Consider the following 21,566-nt stretch of genomic DNA (forward strand, 5'->3'; position numbering starts at 1 on the left):
AAAATATTTATTTTGGGAGGAAATAGCCCAGAAGTCGATCTCCAAGTCTACACTGGGACAAGTGTTAAGCAAGAAAGGATCACAAAATGATCCTTTCTTGTCTACAAAAGCCCTATACATGGAGTTGGCACAATAGAATGTATCTCTGGAGGTACTGAACAGATTTTCCAGATAAAAATATACACCAAGCAGATGTTGGTTGCGCAGTGCTGCCTCTGTATTGGCAGTATTAAATAAGGTCAAGTCATCAATAGCAGAATGGTACTTTCTGAAGACACCATGAAAGCAAGTGGAAATATCTTGAAATTACAGAACCTATACATGCAAAGATTGATCACTGTTTCAACATTTTCTTCCACACAGCTTGTGATATGCTTGCTGGTTTATCCCAGCTACAGTATTTCTAATTTCAGGAGAAGGACCAACTTCGACCCATGAATCTGGATACAACCATAAAGCCATACTTTATGCTAAGTTTACATAAAGAAGTCTTTCTCTCAAGAATTTGTTTGTCACTTGTTACAGTCAAGATTATTACAGACTGGTTCTATGACTTGGGCTCTTGCAAGAACGAAGTCCGTCTACCATATTAAAGTGAGACTGTTCCACACTTTGGTATTGCCATAAGTTAGTTTTACTGTACCCCTCCTGACATACCTTCGGTAACATTAAAAAATAAGGTCATGGATTCAGTAGCAGGTTGTGGTATAAAAATGTTGGAACATAGTCTGTTCAAAGCCAACTGGTCTGGCTTGATGTATTCCGTCATCTCACACAGCAGTTGTCAAAATTCATTTACCTTCCCTATAATATGCTGCCTATGGGACATGGACACTGGAAAGCACCCATCAGCTCACTCAGGATAAGGTGCAGCCAGTATTGGCTACCCACCAGGTAGCCCTACTACATGGTTATGTTCTGCACATGCAGGTGTGACTCCAGGGCAGTATAGGTGTGTACATAACAGCCCAACTGCCTTGACTACCCAGAGATCACCTGTTTGTCCACTAGCACACAATTCTGCCTACGCACTGCTGGCTGTCCGCAGATGGCACTCAGACTGGAAAAGCCTACTATAGATGAGGAGTGATTAGTGGAGTGCTGGTTATCTTTCTGTAATTGCATTACCTCTTGCTGCAGTTAGTTACTCACCTCACTTTCATCCTCACAGTCTGGGAAAAAAACCAGGAATATGCTTAAAGTTTGATAGCAGTGCTGCAACTAATTGTGCAAATAAAATCTTGGTTTCACCATGGTAAAGATCATGAGTGGGCAACCAGCAGCCTGTGGGCTGGACCTGGACCATGACTAGTTTCTACCTGGCCCGCAGAAGGAATCTGTGAAAGAGAGCAAAGTGATACAGAATTTTGCCCTACAAGTTTATTATAAAACGTCATTAGGCACAGAACCAGTGTTCATGACACATAAATAAATGTCAATATCTGAAGATGGGGTCAACACAAAATGAATGTACTCTCAAAAATGACACATGGCATAGCATAATTTATTGGTGGGGTGTACTGGGAAGGTGGTGCCATTCATATCAGGGCATTACCCCATAAAAATTAATGCCATGGATGCTATAGCTTTGACTTCACAATAGTTCTGTTGTCGCATCACATGGTGAAATGGCCTGCGAGCTAAAGTAAGTATTGTGAATCAGGCCCGCAGATCAGCAGATGTTGTCCATTCCTGCTACTGGTCGTCTTAATGGATAGATGGAAGACTTAAATGTAGCTGCTTCAGGAATTTAATGGGTTGTAGAGGTAACAAGATCCACCTCATGCTGGTCACTTTCTGGAAATCTGAATGCATCTAGTTGGCTTTATAGTGCCCAGTTATCTTTGCTAAGTAACCATTTGGATGTCTTCTTTCAACACTGCTTTGGTTATTGGACTGTGAGTCTGCAGCCGTGACCTAGTGAACAGCTTCAGTGTGAACACAAAAGAAGATAAGAGGTGAATTGCAGAGAACAACCCAGTCACTGGGCTGAACTGTGCTCATTAAGCAAATACATATGCTCTGATACAACAAGGCTCTCTCTGACTCCAATATAAGGCACGTATCAGAGAAACCCAACACACATTGAAGTATCCTAGGGGGAGAAATGGGCAGGGGAGTTCAAGTGTGTGTCTTTGTCAAGTGCCAGATAAACTGAGCACACAGTAATTCTACATGGTGCATAGATAGCAACATTTGCTTTGATTCAGCTATTTTCTATCCCAAATAGCACACCTTTCTGAATAATTAATATTAAGAAATCACCAAAACATTGAGTCTCTCATTTGCTGCATCTGCACCACATTTTCTACTTGTTACAAGTCCTTTGCATTCCAGGATAGTGCGGGCAAATTTCTGAATTAGCATTATTATATTTCCATTCCAGTATAACAATATTGGCAAAAGATCTGTGGTTAACAGTTCACATACCAATCCTGGTGTGTGGACTTGGGTACAACTGTTAAATTGAAGTGATGCTACAATGTTCACACATTAAGATGTGTCAGTTACAATTATACAAGAGGAATAACTGTTTAACAAAATTTGACCAGCACAGGGAGAAGATTGGTACTCCACATTCCTTCTCACCAGAATGACAGTAAATATGAAGACTTAAATTTACATCCTTCACAAGGTGTTTTCCACTAGGGTGAATCATAAAGTAATGTTAAGCTCAATGGGTAAACTATTTACTTGAACCAGTTTTCACTGTCCTCATCCTTAGTTTCTTTTCCAGTTAAATTATAATGGCACACTCACAAAAGCACACTACACAGGCATAAATTACAACCATTCCTACATTAATTTCATGCTGATGCACCATAGAGCTCTGAGGACAGCTATGGTAAACAGCCTCCACGAAGAATTTATCAAAAATCAAACAGATACTGCATTATTTCCACGTTGGCCCAAAAACTTATTAAATGCTGTGAGACTTTCTATTTCAAAAGCGCTAAAAACTGCAGTTGGACAGAGTGAGATCAAAAAGATGACACAGTATATGAACCTCTCTGTAATTAAAAACCAATAATACTGGTGATACATACCCAAATTCCCAGAAAACGTGGAAGATACTTATAAAATTGTCATTGTTAATCAATCATTCCTGTGAATGAAAACACATCTCTGTCAAAGTACAGGTCATATATGAACTTATCAGACAAACAAATGCGTAAAATATTTCACAACTAGGATGGAAAATCTTGAATATAAAAGTGGAATATAGAAAGAAAAGCTATATACTAACTGCAAAAGTTAAGCTTTTAATAAGCAAGCTCTAAAAGTGTTTTCTGCTCAAGAACAGAAAAAATAAAACTCTGAGGCAAAAAACATTACATGTATCAGATGACAAATAACTGCTTTTAGATACAGATACAATATTTCCTTGCTCTTCTGTCAACAGAATAGGAAAGGATTTGACTAATAAAGTACATAAAAGGTTTTTTCACCATACATTTGTGGCTTTAGATTCAAGAAGAGCAGGGCAAGAAACAATAATGACAAAAGCAGCCTATTCGATAGTGCATATGTACGAACGCGAAATCTGCTGTGGGGTAACATTCAGTAGTGTGTTACTCCACCCTGCGCATTGCAAAATGCTACTAAAGCCTGTCCCATTCTTTGACAGAGGCTCTCCCTAGGTCATCCACTGCATGAGGAGGATTCCTGCCATGATAAACTCCAAGTTTCAACTGATTCCAAGCATGTTCATCAGTTCATTAGACTCCTTTTATTCCAGCCTCCTGGAGGAAGGTGTTCTCTAGGTAGGTGTGTACTCATGCACTATCATCATGAAAGAGGCACCCGTTGCAGTAACATAGACTGAAGGACTGAATAATAGGTTGGTGGATCCTGTCTCAGTAATGTATAACCCTTAAACCAACCTTGATACCGATGAGAGGATCTGACACCCGCACATTACTGGCCCAAAACAAAACAGTCCCACCTACCGCCGTATGCGTGGGACTCCATGTGCGAGATGTGTTCTATGACAATCATTGGGTGTCAGTCAAATCCTGCATGTTATGGCAGTGGAAAGAAAACAGACTCAGTTAATCCAGGTTCCGTTCAAAGTGTTCCCTTGCAAAGCTACTTTGTGCACCATTATGCTGGGCCATCTGTGCTGTTGTTTGTAATGGATGCCTACAGCCAAAACTAATCCTGTGGAGATGGATGTGTGCTGTGTGGACTAGCACAGCCCTCCCAGTTACCTCCAAAGAGACAGCACCAATTCTATTGCACTGTCCTTCAGGTACCTATGAGCTGTAATTTGTAGGTAGTGGTCATTTGCTAGAGTATGTTGCCTGTAGGTTATCATTATGATGCAGATCTTCATGTTTTGTGCCTCGCAATACTTGTTGAATGCTCTAATTATATGACTGTGGTGTATGCCAGTTTAAACACACACACACACACACACACACACACACACACACACACACACACACACAAAACTTAAGAGACAAAAGCGACTTTCGTATGATGTGCCACTGGCAACTAACATAGCCTGATGAAACAGGGACAGTAAATAGAACGAACTGCTACAGTATAGTACAGAGGGTAACTGAAGAAACATGCAGTCAGATGCGTAGAAATGATACTTTCGTTCAAAGACAATAATTACACTGAAGGCACAACAATTCATGATGTTCTCCTGGACATTACAAAGGGTACGACATGGTTCTTAATAGGGTGTGTGATTACCATGGATGGCAATCCAAGCTCTGCAGTATGATCTCATACTGGCCACAAGGATGGTAACAAGTTGTTGTCATTGGGCATTCCATTCCTCCCTCAGCACAGCTGACAACTGCTGGCTGGTCATCACTGCATATGAATGTGCTGGATTATGCGTCTCCAATGCATCTCACATGTGCTCAATGGGATTTAAGGTGGGATGCAGGGGGAGGGAGGGGGGAGAAACGGGCAAGCCAGTCCAAATATCCTCTCGTTCCAAGAGATCCTCCACCTGTTTGATGCAGCAGCGCACTGTCAAGCATGAAAATTAAGTCTGAGATAAGTACATCCCAAAAAGACAAAGACAGGGAATGAGTAGTGTACCAATAACACTGACCGGTGAGTGTACCATGTTAAAAGATTTAGAGGTCTCTACACCCATGCAACATTATGCCTTCCCACACCATAACACCTGGACCACCAAAACAATCATGTTTGTCAGTGCTCATATGGTGAGAACATGTAATGCACCCAGGAACATTGTCAAGTATGATCATTTCGGTGGTCAAGGTGTTATGGTGTGGTTAAGCATAATACTGTATGGGTGTACTGTCCTACAAATCTTTGAACTTGGGACAGTAACCAGTCATTGTTATTGTTACACAGCATTTCTTCTCCATCTTTGTCATTTCAAGGGTGCATCTGGCTATGACTTAATTTTTATGGGTGACAATGCACGACCATATCAAATGTTGCAGTGGACGAGCTCTTCTAATGAGAGGATATTTGGTGAATGGGCTACCTTGCCTGTTTCCTGACTTCAGTCCCACTCATCACCTGTGAAATGTGTTGGGCAGGTAAACTGCAGCACACACTCATGCACCAACAACTATCCAGCATTTGTCAGCCTCACTGGTAGAGGAATGGAACATCGTACCACAAGAGCTCCTTACCAACTTCATGACCAGCATAGCAAAATACTGCAGAGCATGTATTGCTATCCATGGTGATCACATACCCTATCAGGAACCATATCTTGTAATTTTTAATGTCAGGAGAACTGTAAAGAATTGTAGTTACTTCAGTGTACACATTGTCTTTCAATAAAACCGACGTTTCTGTTTGTGTCATTGCGTATTTTGTTCAGTATTATATTGCAGCAGTTCTTTATGTGCATGGTCCGAATTTCAACGAGTTTTATTACTTGGCAGTGACACATCATGCAAAACTTACTTTTGTCCTGAAGTTTTGCATATCAGTATATATTACACTACTGGTCATTAAAATTGATACACCAAGAAGAAATGCAGATGATAAACGGGTATTCATTGGACAAATATATTATACTAGAACTGACATGTAATTACGTTTTCACGCAATATAGGTGCATAGAGCCTAAGAAATCAGTACCCAGAACCACTACCTCTGGCTGTAATAAGGGCCTTGGTACGCCTGGGCATTGAATCAACACAGCTTGGATGGCGTGTACAGATACAGCTGCCCATGCACCTTCAACACTATACCAAAGTTCATCAAGAGTATTGACTGGCGTATTGTGATGAGCCAGTTGCTCGGCCACCACTGACCAGACGTTTTCAGTTGGTGAGAGATCTGGGGAATGTGCTGGCCAGGGCAGCAGTCGAACATTTTCTGTATCCAGAAGGGCTCGTACAGGACCACCAACATGCGGTCGTGCATTATCCTGCTGAAATGTAGGGTTTCACAGGGATCGAATGAAGGGTAGACCCACGGGACATAACAAATCTGAAATGTAGCGTCCACTGTTGAAAGTGCCGTCAACGCGAACAAGAGGTGACAGAGACGTGTAACCAATGGCACCCCATACCATCACGCCGGGTTATACGCCAGTATGGCAATGACGAATACACTCTTCCATTGTGAGTTCACCGCGATGTCGCCAAACACTGATGTGAACATCATGATGCTGTAAACAGAACCTGGATTCATCCGAAAAAATGATGCTTTGCGATGCGTGCACCCAGGTTCATCGTTGAGTACACCATCGCAGGCACTCCTGTCTGTGATGCAGTGTCGAGGGTAACCACAGCCATGGTCTCTGAGCTGATAGTCCATGCTGCTGCAAACGTCTTACAAACGTCCCCATCTGCTGTCTCAGGGACTGAGACGTGGCTGCACGATCCGTTACAGCCATGCGGATAAGATGCCTGTCATCTCGACTGCTAGTGATACGAAGCCATTGGGACCCAGCACGGTGTTCCGTATTAACTTCCTGAAACCACCGATTCCATATTCTGCTAACAGTCATTGGATCTCGATCAACGCGAGCAACAACGTCGCGATACGATAAACCGCAATCGTGATAGGCTACAATCCGACCTTTATCAAAGTCGGAGACGTGATGGTACGCATTTCTCCTCCTTACACGAGGCATCACAACAACGTTTCACCAGGCAACGCCGGTCAACTGCTGTTTGGGTATGAGAAATCGGTTGGAAACTTTCCTCATGTCAGCACGTTATAGTTGTCACCACCAGCGCCAACCTGGTGTGAATGCTCTGAAAACCTAATCATTTGCATATCACAGCATCTTCTTCCTGTTGGTTAAATTTCACGTCTGTAACACATCATCTTCGTGGTGCAGCAATTTTAATGGCCAGTAGTGTACTATGGACACTACTTACAGATACAGGGCCTTAAATGTTATTTATGAGCTACATTATATTGCTGTGTTATTTATGACATAATCTTGCAACTGTCATATTACTGATCTATTTTTATGTCTCAGTATATAACTGGATAAAGTGTTTTATGAGTGAGCTAAAAGCGGTGGCAGGGGATGAGGCATATGTAGAAAGAGACCCTAAAGTCCAATTTTTCTGTCAATATTTTAAATTTACTTTCCTAAAAAAAATCTGAAATTTACACTAAAAAAGAACAAGTAAGTCATAGTTAACTCTGGGAATTAAAATCTCATGAAAGGGGGAAAGGGAAATTTTTATAAACCCCAGGGTAAGTCAAGATCCAACATTACTTGTGTACAACAGAAAATATGATAATATTTTAAGGAAAGTCATTAAAATGTCCAGAGGTATGCATGTCCTGACAGAAATAAATAATTCAGATAATAAGATTAAAACTATATGGGACTTTTTCAAACAGGAGACAGGACAGCCAGTAAGTGTACAAGATTCTGTAACAATTAAAGTATATGACAATGTTGTGTCTGATAGTTCACAAATTTCAAGCACTTTTAACATTCACTTTCTAAACACAGCAGTAAACATAGGATTAAATGGTTCAGTTGAAGAAGTAAGGGAATATATAAAAATGTCATTCCACACAACTCTGAAAACCTACAAGTACCACCAACATACTTCACTAAAATTAATACAACTATGAAAATTATGCAAAACAAAAGCTCTTGTGGGTTTGAAGGAATTTAAAACATAATTCTTAGAAGTTGTTCCAACTTAATAAGTAATGTCCTCAGTGACATATGCAATGCATCACTGGCACAGGGAACTTTTCCAGACAAGTTAATATATGCAATTATTAAGTCACTTCATAAGAAAGGTAAGATGACAGACTTAAACAATTATCAGCCAATTTGCTTGCTAATAGCTCTTTTTAGAATATTTGGTAAAGTAATCTACTCAAGAGTAGTCACATACTTAAGTGGAAACAATATACTTAGCATATCACAGTTTGGATTCACTCATCAAACAGCACAAGTCTCACATAATAATTATCACCAGTTTGTATTTTTTGTGACCTCTCCAAGGCCTTTGACGGGGCAGATCATGATAGCTTCTTAAAAAGAACTCAATGTTTATGGAATTGATCGCTTTTTGCAGAGCTGGTTTTAATCAAATTTGACAGGCAGAATGCAAAAGATTGTGCTGAATGATTCTGACTGTCAGAAAAGTAGAAAATTTTAGTGTCTGGGGTAAAAATCACAAAAGGAGTTCCATAGCGTTCAATTTTGGGTCGACTAATATTTCTTATATACGTGAATGACCTGTCACTTAACATTCAACAAGAAAAATTGGCACTTTTGCACGTGATACTAGTGTTATCATAAATCCCATTAGAGAGAAAGCAACAGAACAGTTAGTAAATGATATTTTCCAAAGAATCATTAAGTGGTTCTCTGAAAATGGACTTCCCCTTAACTAAAAAAACTACATTCACTTCAGTACAACAAATATCCATACCAACAATTGATGTAGCACATGGGCATGAGTAAGTGAGTAGGGTCAAAAAGTCCAAATTTTTGGGTGTACAAATTGACAAAAACTTGAACTGGAAGAAGTACATTACTAGCTTCTCAAATACTAAAGTTAAGCTACTTCTGATCTTCATATAATTGCTAGTGTTTGAAACAAATTCATACTATTAATCATGTAAGCATATACTGTAAACTGACTTGGTTCACATCATTTTATCTTTTTTATTTCACAATTTGGTTTGCTTGCTGAAAATGTTACTTAGATTATTTGTCAAATGTATTTATATCTCTATTTCCTCTATGATGTTCATGTAACTCCCTTTTCTGTTTTATGGAGAAATGTAAGGATACTGTGTATGTCTACTACAGACTGTCATTATTCTCTAACTTGAGTACTAAAAATGGAGATGATGATTCCACCTTAATTTATATGTTGTTTACATCTTGTACAAAATTTTGGTTCTGTTTGTCTGATCTAGAATATGTCACACTCATGCATTTAATTTTATCTGTTGTAGTTTACTTTCTGTGGAAAAGCTAATGTTAAGATTAGTATGATGAAGTGTGTGGCATATATTTTGAGAAACATTGCTCAGGCGTGGTAAATAAATGAGTTTTTTCTTGCTACTTTTGCTAACATTATCTCTTCGGTTTCATTTGTATAATTCACCTTAATCTTCTTTACGGCTATTTCACCAACAATATTAGGACTCTAGCCATTACAGTCCAGCCAATGAAGTAGTAGTATGGCATTACGTGAAAAAATCATGTAGCCACAAATTTTTGCACGGAGTTAGGCAGGAGCATCATGAAGAACATTGTAGAATTCCTGACCAGAGGGGTGTGCGCACTGGGGTGGGGTTGGGTTTAAAGATCACTTTCTAATGTTTTTTCTCGAATGACTCAAAAAACACTGCTTCTTGGAAAAATATTTCCCATTACAAAATTTAACTACATTAAATTTCCTACAAAAAAGGTTCTATAAATTTTTTTCTCTGGGACTAATAGGTTCCGCATTGCACAGGATGGAAACAACACAGATTATTAAAAATATTATTCTAATAGTACAAAATTAATGAGTATCTTTAAATGAAGTGAGCTAAAAACAAATATTAAAAAGTTCAGTAGAGCCATATTAAGGGGTAAATTGTGTTGCAGGGATGTAACAGGGTGGAGGGGTGATGTGCGAAATAGAAATGTGAGGGAGGGTAGGTCGCTCGATAGTGTTCATGCAAACTGAAGGTCGTGCAGGTGATTCTCCACTCAATCTACTCCACCACACCGTAAGAAGCAACTACAGGGTGTTTCACAAAATTATATGAGCTCTCCACAGTGTGCCTTATGAATCAAAGGCAACACAGTGCACAGATGTGCCCGGAAGCTTCTGTTTTGTACAAAATGCGTTATTGCTACATGGAATGCATATATGAGTTACTAACAATACTACTGCAGATAATGCATGTGCATAGAATCCACGTAAATCTCCTCACACTGTTCTACACTGCTAGAGTGGAAATTGATTCTTAGTCATCATGAATGGCAGCTGTAGCCTTCATCCCGAAAGGCAATTTCCCCCACCATAAGTGGTGACCGCTTTTCCTTTTACAGACAAACGATACATCCCCTGCATTTCCTGTCCAGTTATTTTATGGGAGTACACAAAAAAACTTCATTGAGCTCATGTTCATGTAGTGGAATTATTTTCAGTTTATTTAGCACTCATTTGCCATTGTTAAGTAAGCAGTTAGGTAAAATAGCTCAACAGCTGGAACTTTCAACTGTCCACCAGAATGAAGAGACTTTTCCAAGTGTAATATGCTATCAATATGTAATCAACAATGTTGATTTCATTGTCTCGCCTGTCACTGTCTGGACCACTTTTCACAGAATGAGGGGTATCAAATGCATCCACGCAAGCATCAGCTTTCCCAGAATCTGAAGGGTCCCTTAGGCTTAAACTGTCTCCCTCTGCAACAGAAGTACATATTTCAACATAAGTCAAGCAAGGCATTAGAGCATATTACTGTTTGACACATGAACATGATCAGTCCCGATCCATGCCACATATTCACACCCATGTTATAATATAAGAAGCGCCAGCAATTTCTGAGTGGAAAACTTTTATGCAGTCTACCACTAAACACAACATAATTCATGGTGAGGGAAGTGCAGAAACTTTCTTGTCATTTGTTAATTCATCAGCAAGGGACTACAACACAATTATGTGGCTTTACAATATGCTGTCAACGATATACAACAGCAAGGTGCCACATTTACCAATCCAATCCCTTTCTCACCACCACCACTACATAGGTTACTGACCATATCACACTTACAAATCAAATACATAGAAACATTTTATGTATAAAACGCATATTTGACTATCAGCTGCTTTTATTTTAAACCCAAATATTGACTGGTTTCAGTCATGGACCATCTTCATGGATAAGGGTTAAAATGGTTTAAGCCACAACATTATATTTGTCATTACTTAAGTAATGTGTAGAGCATGTCATGAATATCAATATACAACACAAGAATTTTAGAAGCAAACATACTAAAACCACTTAATGAACTGAAAATAACTCCACTAAATCAACACGAGCCCCATGAAGTTATTTTGTCTGCTCACATAAGAGAACTGCACAGAAAATGCCAGGGAGGTATGTCTGTCTATAAACTGAAACATGAGCAGCACTCACTGTGGAGAAAGTTGCCTTTCTAGAAAAACATTACAACTGTTGTATAGCATGACTAAGAATCAGTTTTCCCTTTTAAGAAGTGTATAACAGTGTGCATAGCTTTACGTACATTCCGTCCACATGCATTACCTACATTAGTGATATTAGTAACTCATATTTGCGTTCCATGTAGCAATAAGGCACTTTATGCAAAACAAGACACTCCCTGGGTCCATCTATGCACTGTGTCGCCTGTGATTTGTAAGGCGCACTGTGGAGGGCCCATAAAAATTTATGAAGCACCCTTGTTTCTTGTGATGTGGTGGAGTAGATAGAGTGGGGAATAATCTGCTTGATCTTCAGCTTGCTGATCTATGAACAAGGGGAATGAGTGAACACAATCTGGTGATCTACCTCCTGCTGCGTTTCTACCCCATGCATTCACCCCTCCACCATGTTACAACCCCCCAACACAATTTATCCCTTAATATGGCTCTACTGCACTTAGAAGTGGTACAGACATTTAATCCTTGTTTTTAAACCAATTCACTTAAAGATAAACATTAATTTTATACTTTTAGAACAATATTTTTAATAATCTAAAATGCGGAAACTATTACTCCTAGAGAAAAAAATTAATAAGACCTTTTTTGTAAGAAATTTAACATAGTTCTATTTTGTATTGTGAAATATTTTTTCTAGAAACAGAAGTTTTTCAGTTATTTGAGAAAAAACATAAAAAGTTGCCTTTAAACCCAGGACACCCCCTCCTAGTATTGTGCAAAAAATTGCAACTATACACAGTTTTTCTTCCTGTAATTGACCTCCTTTTTGGTCTTTGTTGACTGGGCTATTACTGGCAGTTACGGTCTTCCTTGTATCCAATTCTGTCTTCATATTTTCTTTAGAAAAGGGGACCCATGGTGTATAAATAATTCACAATGAATTTTTATAAGGTATGACTTCCACCAAAGACGATAAATTTTAATCACAGACTATATCTCTGACATAAAAGTAGAACGATAATATGACAGTTGTGCAATTACATCATAAACGCAACAAAGCAAATTAATGTCATAGTTTAAAAACATTAGAGATGCATTAAATTTAAGTAAAGAGTGCCCATATACTTATATATACACATATATCCAAATGGCTTGATGTACACAGGCACCACTTGAAAATGAGCCATGCTCTGAAATAGTAGCAGAAAGTAAAAAAGAAATAACATAAAAAAAGAATAAACTGCAGCTCCCGCAATTTTGCTAAACGTAAAGGTAACAAACAGTTGTAACCAACAATCTTTCAGCTGCTATACACAACATACCACCTTGTTTCTTCTGTGGCAGATAGCCAGAAATTTATGAAATTACATGACAGATACCTGTAAAATATGAAGTATGCATAATGTAGATGGCCTCAACATATAGTTATGAACTTAGGAGCAGCCTGAGCCCAAAAAGTGTAAAATTAACTGCGTACCATGGATAATATAAAAAAAAATGCATAAATTCTGTTTATACATTATAGGCAATATTTCAAGCCATGCAGTAGTGGAAACCACACAGGTATGAAAGTTGCCATCCCAATATCCAAAACTAAGTGATGTAGTTAAAGCACAGGACTCATGTTTCAACTAACTATTACTTAAATACTTTTAGATTTCCAACCCTTCTATTTGAGCTTGTGCCTAACCTCTAATGATCTTGCTGATGACATTAAAACCTAGTAATCCTATCTTCAAAATCACAGAAAAAAATAAAAATGAAATTAACAGACAAAACTGATACGTGAAGGGCCAATGAATCACTCTGCGGAACAACATAGGAAATTCTGCATTTTATGAATGATTCTGTTACAACAAAAACTCAAATAAATAGTGAAACAGATGAAATATCTAAAAAATGGAGACTCTTGGCTTTTTCAGGGCCAAAAAAGACTACAGTTCCCCAACAGCAAGAATAGGGTGCCACACACATGTCCAAACCTCTCATACCGAATAACATGGAAATTGGCACTACCAGGCCAAAAACTACAATTGAAAAGATCCCCAATGCCCCAAGTCAAGGGATGTGGACATTGGTCTACAACTGGGATATATCTACATAAATTAATAAACAGCAACAGAAGTGCATGCACTGCCAGAATATAGAAAAAGACATATCTTCATGACTTTAAAAACAAGAAAACCACTTGACAGAACATACTAAAAATGATTTAGGTTACCATCTAACAAAAACTATCTATCCACTAAAAGTTTTTTTTAAACAGGTAACAGCACACATTATGGTCAGTAGAACAGACCATGTTTCCAAATGCAAAGGGGTACAACAATTATCTCTGATTAACCTGTTGTACATGTCACAATGAGCACCAACATGCTTTCAAATAAGACATGGTAAACAACAGGCGCACTGATTTTACTTATGCAATTGAAATTTAGCTCACAAACACCAGTATTTCTGTTGAATTCAACACTGGAGAGAGAATGGAGTGTACATCACATTAACATGAGCAACTCCCAGTCTCACATTTTTCAGTACAAACACTAGCTTTCACGAGAGGGAAATGTCTCTGTGGAGGGTGATAGCAGTTAACAAATGTGTTACAGAACATAACACATTAATAATGCTGGACCAAGTTCTTGTTTTTCTACAAGAAACTAAGGCCAAATAAAGTTTCACAAATATTGCAAATTTTAGGCAATGCTATTATTTTGCATCATAAAAAAAGATACACTACTCAAATACAAACAACTGCCTTTTGTGTTTCCATGACAGTTTCAGCATTGTATAGGGTTTCTTAATTTCAACTACCACTTTACAATGAAATAAAAAATCAACACATCTCAAGATATGAGATAGGAATATAACATTCACAGCAGTACCTGATAAAGGGAAGAAGACAGTAATTTGAAGTATCATGCTTCAGATGGACTAAGAACCACAAACTGAGTGGTGAAACACTGAGCCCTTATAGTGAGGATGACAGAATTGTCATTTGTTGTGAGTATTGTATTGGATTAATATCATCACAGACACACCAGGATGGCATCGAAGAGCAAAATATATACAATTACCTGAATTTCAGTTAGGTTATACTGAGGGCCTCCCAATGGCTTTGTCGCAGTGGTAACACCGGTTTCTGTCAGATCACCGAAGTTATCTGCTGTCGGGCTTGGCTAAAACTTGGATGGGTCACCATCTGGGCCTGCCGAGTGCTGCTGGCAAGCAGGGTGCACTCAGGGCTTGTGAAGAGCTACTTGATTGAGAAGCTGCACCAGTCCTGAAAACTGACAATGGCCAGCAGAGTGGTGTGCTGACCGCATCCCCCTTTTGGTGCCTCCTCAAGAGCTGAGGATGACACACCGGCAGTTGATACCATTGGGCCTTCAAGGCCAGTTCGGATGGTGTTCGTTTTGTTCTGAGGGCCTGGTGCCAGATGAATGATTCTTCCATAGTACTGCCCAAGGTCTTACTCATGAAACGTCACCTGCATATTATTACTGGTGTTGATGGTAAGAAGGTGCACTTGCCTGTTGCCAAAGCAGCCATACTTGGTCACAAGAGGACTACAGCACAAACTATGACCAATGTCGCACCCAGAGTGACAGCTATGATTATCAATAAATTTGCTGGAAACTGAAAATAGTATACAGCCCACAATTGAACAATGCAATGACTGGAGTAATTCAAAGCATACTGGGCAGAAAGGTTTGTTTAGTGATGAGAGCAGATTCTGGTTTGGGATCAATAACCTTTTTTTCCCCTGGTGTGGCTTTTAACAGTATGGCAACACCCAGAAATAACTAAGGGCATCATGATGTGAAGAGGCAGAGACCACATTAAACTTTTTTTTCTGGGAGGGATATTAACCATTGCTGGATACACCCTATTCTGTTGCATTCCTATGACACAAAAATCACTTAACCACGTGCAACAAGAAGTTGAATAGTGTGGAACATTATCTCCCTAGGTGATGCTCCACACTAGTTATGACTACCTCTGCACAACTGCATTCTAACTCGATGAAGCTGTACACGATAGATATTAAAATTGTTTAAGAGTATTTCCATGTATATGGAATTGGAACGTGAGCCTGTATAACATGTGAATAAAATTTCATTCACATGAAATTGTTTCTTCAAAGTGTTCATTTTAAATTTGTGTAATTTTCAACAGAAGGATCCAGTTTACATTGTAATCAGAAAATGTAATATGTAATTACAAAATATTTTTACTTTTATTTACACTGTAAATTCTTTCTTCTAATCAAATATCACACTAGCAGAAAATGAATACACTGACAAAGTGACTGAAATTTTAGTTACCTATTACGCAGACTGAAACTGCAGAGTATATAACACAAACATGAACGGACTGTCTAATCACAAATTACCACTATAAACTGAAGGAGGGGGGAAGGGGGAGGGAGAGGGGGAGGAGAGAGGAAGGAGGAAGGGGGAGGGAGGGAGGGGGGAGGGAGAGGGAGAACAGGGAGGGAGGGGGGGAGAGGGGGGAGGGAGAGGGAGAACAGGGAGGGAAGGGGGGATGACTGAAGGAGAATCAATGCTGTCTTCTGAGGAAACTTTAGTGCCTTTCTTTCCCTGACTCAAAGAATTTTCCTCACCACTTATACTAGACACTTTATAACTCAGAATCTATATGCTTTTCTTCTTCTGTTCCACAAGATATTTAAATGAATACTGACCACTGATCCATAAATGATACACAGTCTCAAAATAGAAAGTAACTGGGTTAATTCAGCAACTGCCAAGACATTATTTCGTGTCTTTTATCATATCATGAGTTTGTGTCAAGGTGCACTGATCTTCCTAAACAAAATTCACATTTTCAATTTATTACAAAATCGTATAATACTTTTTTTTAAGTTGAAGATATTTTACTAGTATTATCTGCCTCTCACAAACAAAACTGTAAGAAGGTTTTAATAAAACAGAACATTAACAAGTTACTACAAATATATTTAGCATGTATAAAAAATACATTGGGCATTCAGCGCATGCTTCACTGAACTGAGGTGTAACAGCATGTTACAGTTACGAAGTGCATAGAGGTTGTCTTCTGAAATGAGTACACAATATTTTAAACCCTCTCTGAACCAGTCAATTTTTTAAAAAAATAAATAAATAAATAAATAAACAAACAATTCAAAGTCTGACAGAAACTGTTTTATGTATAGTGCCATTGTAACTTTCATGTTGCAACATTTATATACTGAAGTCTGGAGTTTAAAAAGAAAAAGTTGTTGTGTATTCCTAGGTGGAAGTTCTCTACACTGTGCCTGACCATATGTTTAAGGCTTACATGGTCCACACAATACTTAGGGAATGAGGGTTTACAGAACTTTAAAGGGTATACATAGCAACAAGGGGTTCTGGATTCACCAGTTTTATCTCACTGTTACCTGATGCTGAAGGAAGGTTAATACAAAGGGATGAATGTCTACAGTTTCAGATTCAGTATACAGTTTTCTAGAGGAATCCTTATCAAAAGTTTAAACTTCTGTTTCGACTCAACAGTTGTCTGAACACACAAAGTGGATTAATCGACTTACTTGCTGTTCCTTGTGATAACTTATAATACAGACAGTCATTTTGCAAAAAAGTTAATATTTAATTGTGCCAATAAAATGCCATGTTGAATATACAAATGTGTATATAAAGTCCAGGAAAAATTAACCACCCAATGTCAAAAATCTACACACGTCTGATACAGTTAAATGAATAAAATGTGACGATACATGGCCATAGGAATCCTAAGTAAAGCTGTCTTCTAATTTATCTATGGATAACCGTATCAACTTTTCATAAAATTAAAAAGTTATCTTACATGAGTTAAAAAAGTTTTACATTCATACTTGGCACTAAAAGAATATAAAATTCTATTTACTGTATATTATTTCTATAGGTATACGATTTTATATAATAGCTGGAATGTTAGAATCTCATCTAATATATATATTTATATATATATATATATATATATATATTTATTTATTTATATATATATATATATATATATCTCACTCTAGGTTTATAATGGTATTTGTGGAAATATTCTGAAATCTGACAGGAGGTAAGTTTTGTAACTGTCCCGATTAAAAGTAGCAAGGCCAAAATGCTGTGAAAATTACTTACTGAAAACATGGTTTGAGCACTTCGAAGCTGCAAGAACTTTAACATTTTGTAATCTGGACAGATTTCGCCACAATAATAAAGTTTCTTTGTAACTCAACATCTGAAATTGAAATTTACTTCCTGATTTTGAGGCCTAAGAAGCAAAAGACACATATGGCTAGTTCACACAGAGGATCACCTCCCATCAGGGTGTCTCACACATTATGATATCAAATATAAGACACATGATTATAATTGCTATATCTGCACAGTACTGTTTGAGTTATGTAGCAGGTGCACTCAGTTGGACACACGCACACACTCTCACCCACACCCATTGTCATGCACGCACACTGCCCCTCCCCACAGTGACACCCCACACAAAATTATTGCAAGTGCTGATCTACTTAAACACTCATTAATCAGAGCCCCCGCCCCCCCCCTCCCCCCCCCCCCTCTCTCTCTCTCTCTCTCTCTCTCTCTCTCTCTCTCTCTCTCTCTCTCTGTGTGTGTGTGTGTGTGTGTGTGTGTGTGTGTGTGTGTGTGTGTGTGTGTGTCTCATGTACACAAATCTTTAATAAACACACAAATTCTTTTACCAATGTGTACATAATATGTGCCTGTATGTAAGCACATGCTTAGTTATTTTCTGTTACAGCTCAACATTGGCACAGAAAACAAAAAGCATGTGAAATAAACGGAATGATACTTTATCAGTACTATTATAAGTTTAATTTAAAAATAGATTAAAAATATAAATACTTGCTAACAAAGTTCAAATAAATAAGATTTTGTAACAATTATTTTTCTATAGATATCTGTGCTTGCCTATTATAAACTCCTTTATACCATTTCTCTGTTAAATTTATAACATAACGTATTACTAAACATCTCTTAATATGTATTACATGTAGTATATCAGTCTGTTGTGTGCATAAATGAACATGTATACCTTTGAGTCTATCATATCTACACACATCCTTTACTACAAACAGCATTGGCTGAAAGCAGAATAATTCTGTGATTTACGGCAGTTGCACCTGGCTAATGGCCGTATTAATTTTAAATTTGGAACAAAACCTGCAAGACTTGAAATTAAAGTCATATTACTGTGTAACACTATATTATTTAGGGGAACTTAATTCTGCATATATTTAGCTCTCATTGTCCATTCATGTACACAGTTAAACAAACCAAATTGCAAACTTAGAAAACATTACACAATTGTGCTTAATCACTAAGTCAACATCTTGTCTTGACCTTTAGTACATGAAGATCACTACTTGTTTTCATTTTCTACAAATAAACTCATTTTAATTTGCAACAACATGTCAACTTTTAGGCATTTTATAACACCTCATCTTACACTAAAAAGGAAACAACATTCACACATTTAAATCAGTTCTGTGTCATAGAAATGTAATCAAATTAAATTTAAACATAATAATGCAGAACAAAAAGTTCACATAAAATTCCACATAAGTGAAATTCCAGCATTATGTAATTAAACAAATAAAACAGTAACAAACAAAACATACAAAATTTTCAACTGAATAGCATTTGTCAAACATTAACACTTAACTAGTGCACTGGAAACAGCACGTGACATACATCATGTAACTTTTCCACTGGGGGTGGGGGGGGGGGGGGGGGACAAAAAAAAGAGCAGCTAACTACTCAAAGAGTTATCCAGATGTTTTAAACACTCCCTGTAAACTTTTTAGCACAAGGTGGGACTTCTTTCAATCAACACGAACAATTATCCAAGTGGAATGCCTGTTAAAATTTGAATCTCTCTGTCCTACAGTGTTATTTGTTTTGAATAGATCAGGACCTGAGAACAATAGTCAAGTTGCAATATTCACACAGTAGACAAAAAATTGTCACACGTCTTATTCTCACAACAATTTTTTTCATTTTTTTTGGAGATTTGGAGTAATTTAAATATTACTGTTCACTATTAAGACAGTTATTTACACATATTTCAGCAATAGTGTGTGGATACACATCCACTTTCACATAATATATGTAGCTGTGATGACATATGCACACTACTGTACATACAAAAGGAGACCAGTGAGTGGTCACATGTACCATAAATCTAATGCACAACACCAATCAAAACACAACAACTTCACACCCATGAGTCACCACCAGTTGGATTCTCAGTATGGCTGTCCATAACAACACCTTTTCCAGGTTCTTCATATCCCCACATATCTCCAGGCCCAGGAGGACCATCATACTGCGGTTGTGAACCTCCAGATTCATACTGACGATTTTTCTTTTTCTCACGGTTGACTTGGGCATATAAGGGTTCACCTGGTTTGGCTAACTGCAAAAGAGAGAGAAGACATATGACTTATTTTTATACAAACAATAAACACAACCTTATAGCCTCAGTGGTGATGAGAAAAGAAGGGAAGCAAAATTAGGATTTAACTGCCTGCCAGCAGTAAATTCACTAATACCTAGATTATGCAAGGATGCAGAAGGGAACTGGTCACGTTCTTTACAAAGAAAGTATCTAGGCAGGGAAAAAACAAAACATGTGAAAACTTCTGAAGCAATGATCACAAAATGTGTTGAGGAAGATCGAAACATACTGCTCATTACACTAACATGTAACACTGGTGCATTTAATACCGTAGCTTCTCAAGGCTTGTTGGATTTGTGTTAAGTGTCACTAAAGGGGTCTCTCTCTCTCTCTGCACCACAAGCTAAATCTAGATTTATTTTTTTTCCTATTACTAAGAAGTCATGAAGACCTGAGCCACACTGTAAGTTTAAATACAAATCATTATGGTTAATTATTATAATCTACCAAGACATTGGGAAATTCTTTAAGAAAAACCAATAACTAATTCATAGAAAATAACAACTTTAATAATAATAATAATAATAATAATAATAATGCAAAGATTTGAAATGACTTAGGGGGAGGAGAAGGAAGTGGGAGAGGGTAATTCACTTCTGTCTTCAAGTACACAGGGTCATACGTAAGTACCTCTGGGGGTTTCACAAGATGACTGCACAAAAACTATAAAACATACAGAAAATACACACATATCAGTGGCCAGTGTGTCTCTCCAAGTTTTTAACTCACATTGCAGGTGCTCACTATAGGCACCCTTTGAGAATGTGACAAAATGTGTGTGTGTGTGTGTGTGTGTGTGTGTGTGTGTGTGGGTGTGTGTGTGACAGAGAGGGTGCATAGCGTAGCCTATATACAAGTGTGACATATGGAACGAATGATTTGTCCACATGCTCCAAGATGCCTACCCTTAGTGGTGTGCTCTACATTTCCGTAACAGTAGACATTAAGAAATGAAATTTAGAGAGATAATCCAAAGTGTATCACATTTACTTGAAGTAACTCTTTCCTTACTTCTTCTATGACTTGTCAACCAGTATTTCAATACCTAGCAGCATAACTAAGTGATGACATCAGCTGTCTTAAAATATCAACTTTTCAAACTTATTTGAGAGTATGACACAATAAAAGAAAATTAAAGTTTAGTTTGAATCCTGCAGTGCTTTATTTGGCCTGGTCCTATTGGAGGTAGCATGCTCTCATATTTCTCAAACTTCTGAAGTGACATATCCAGCCAGTTACAAGGGACAAATAGTTTAATGTGGATTCCATACCATGGTGCAACTTACCATTTTTTCACATTAACAAATCCCCACCAGATGTGAAAGAAGCAGTAAGTGACAGACAAAAATATAACAAATGAACCCTAGACATTTGCACTTTTTATATCTGGTACTTAACCAGTGACATCAGAAAGCAGAGGTAAACTGGCACATTCTCAAAGAATCACCACATTTTTAAACAACCAAGAAATACAACATGAAG

General features: G+C 37.9%; 1 protein-coding gene across 6 annotated transcripts in view; it reads right to left on the reverse strand.

Moving 5' to 3' along the window:
* Positions 1-18,416: 18,416 nt before the first annotated feature.
* The window catches only part of LOC126185115 (catenin delta-2), a 491,417-nt gene continuing 488,267 nt past the window's right edge, over positions 18,417-21,566 (reverse strand). For all 6 annotated transcript variants that reach the window (XM_049927926.1, XM_049927928.1, XM_049927927.1 and 3 more), the window contains one exon: positions 18,417-20,042. In XM_049927926.1, the coding sequence (XP_049783883.1) occupies positions 19,842-20,042 (201 nt within the window). In that variant the 3' untranslated portion in view covers positions 18,417-19,841. The remainder of the gene's footprint in view (positions 20,043-21,566) is intronic.

The sequence above is a fragment of the Schistocerca cancellata genome, chromosome 4 (genome assembly GCF_023864275.1).
Source record: "Schistocerca cancellata isolate TAMUIC-IGC-003103 chromosome 4, iqSchCanc2.1, whole genome shotgun sequence".
NCBI classification, from domain to species: Eukaryota; Metazoa; Arthropoda; class Insecta; order Orthoptera; family Acrididae; genus Schistocerca; species Schistocerca cancellata.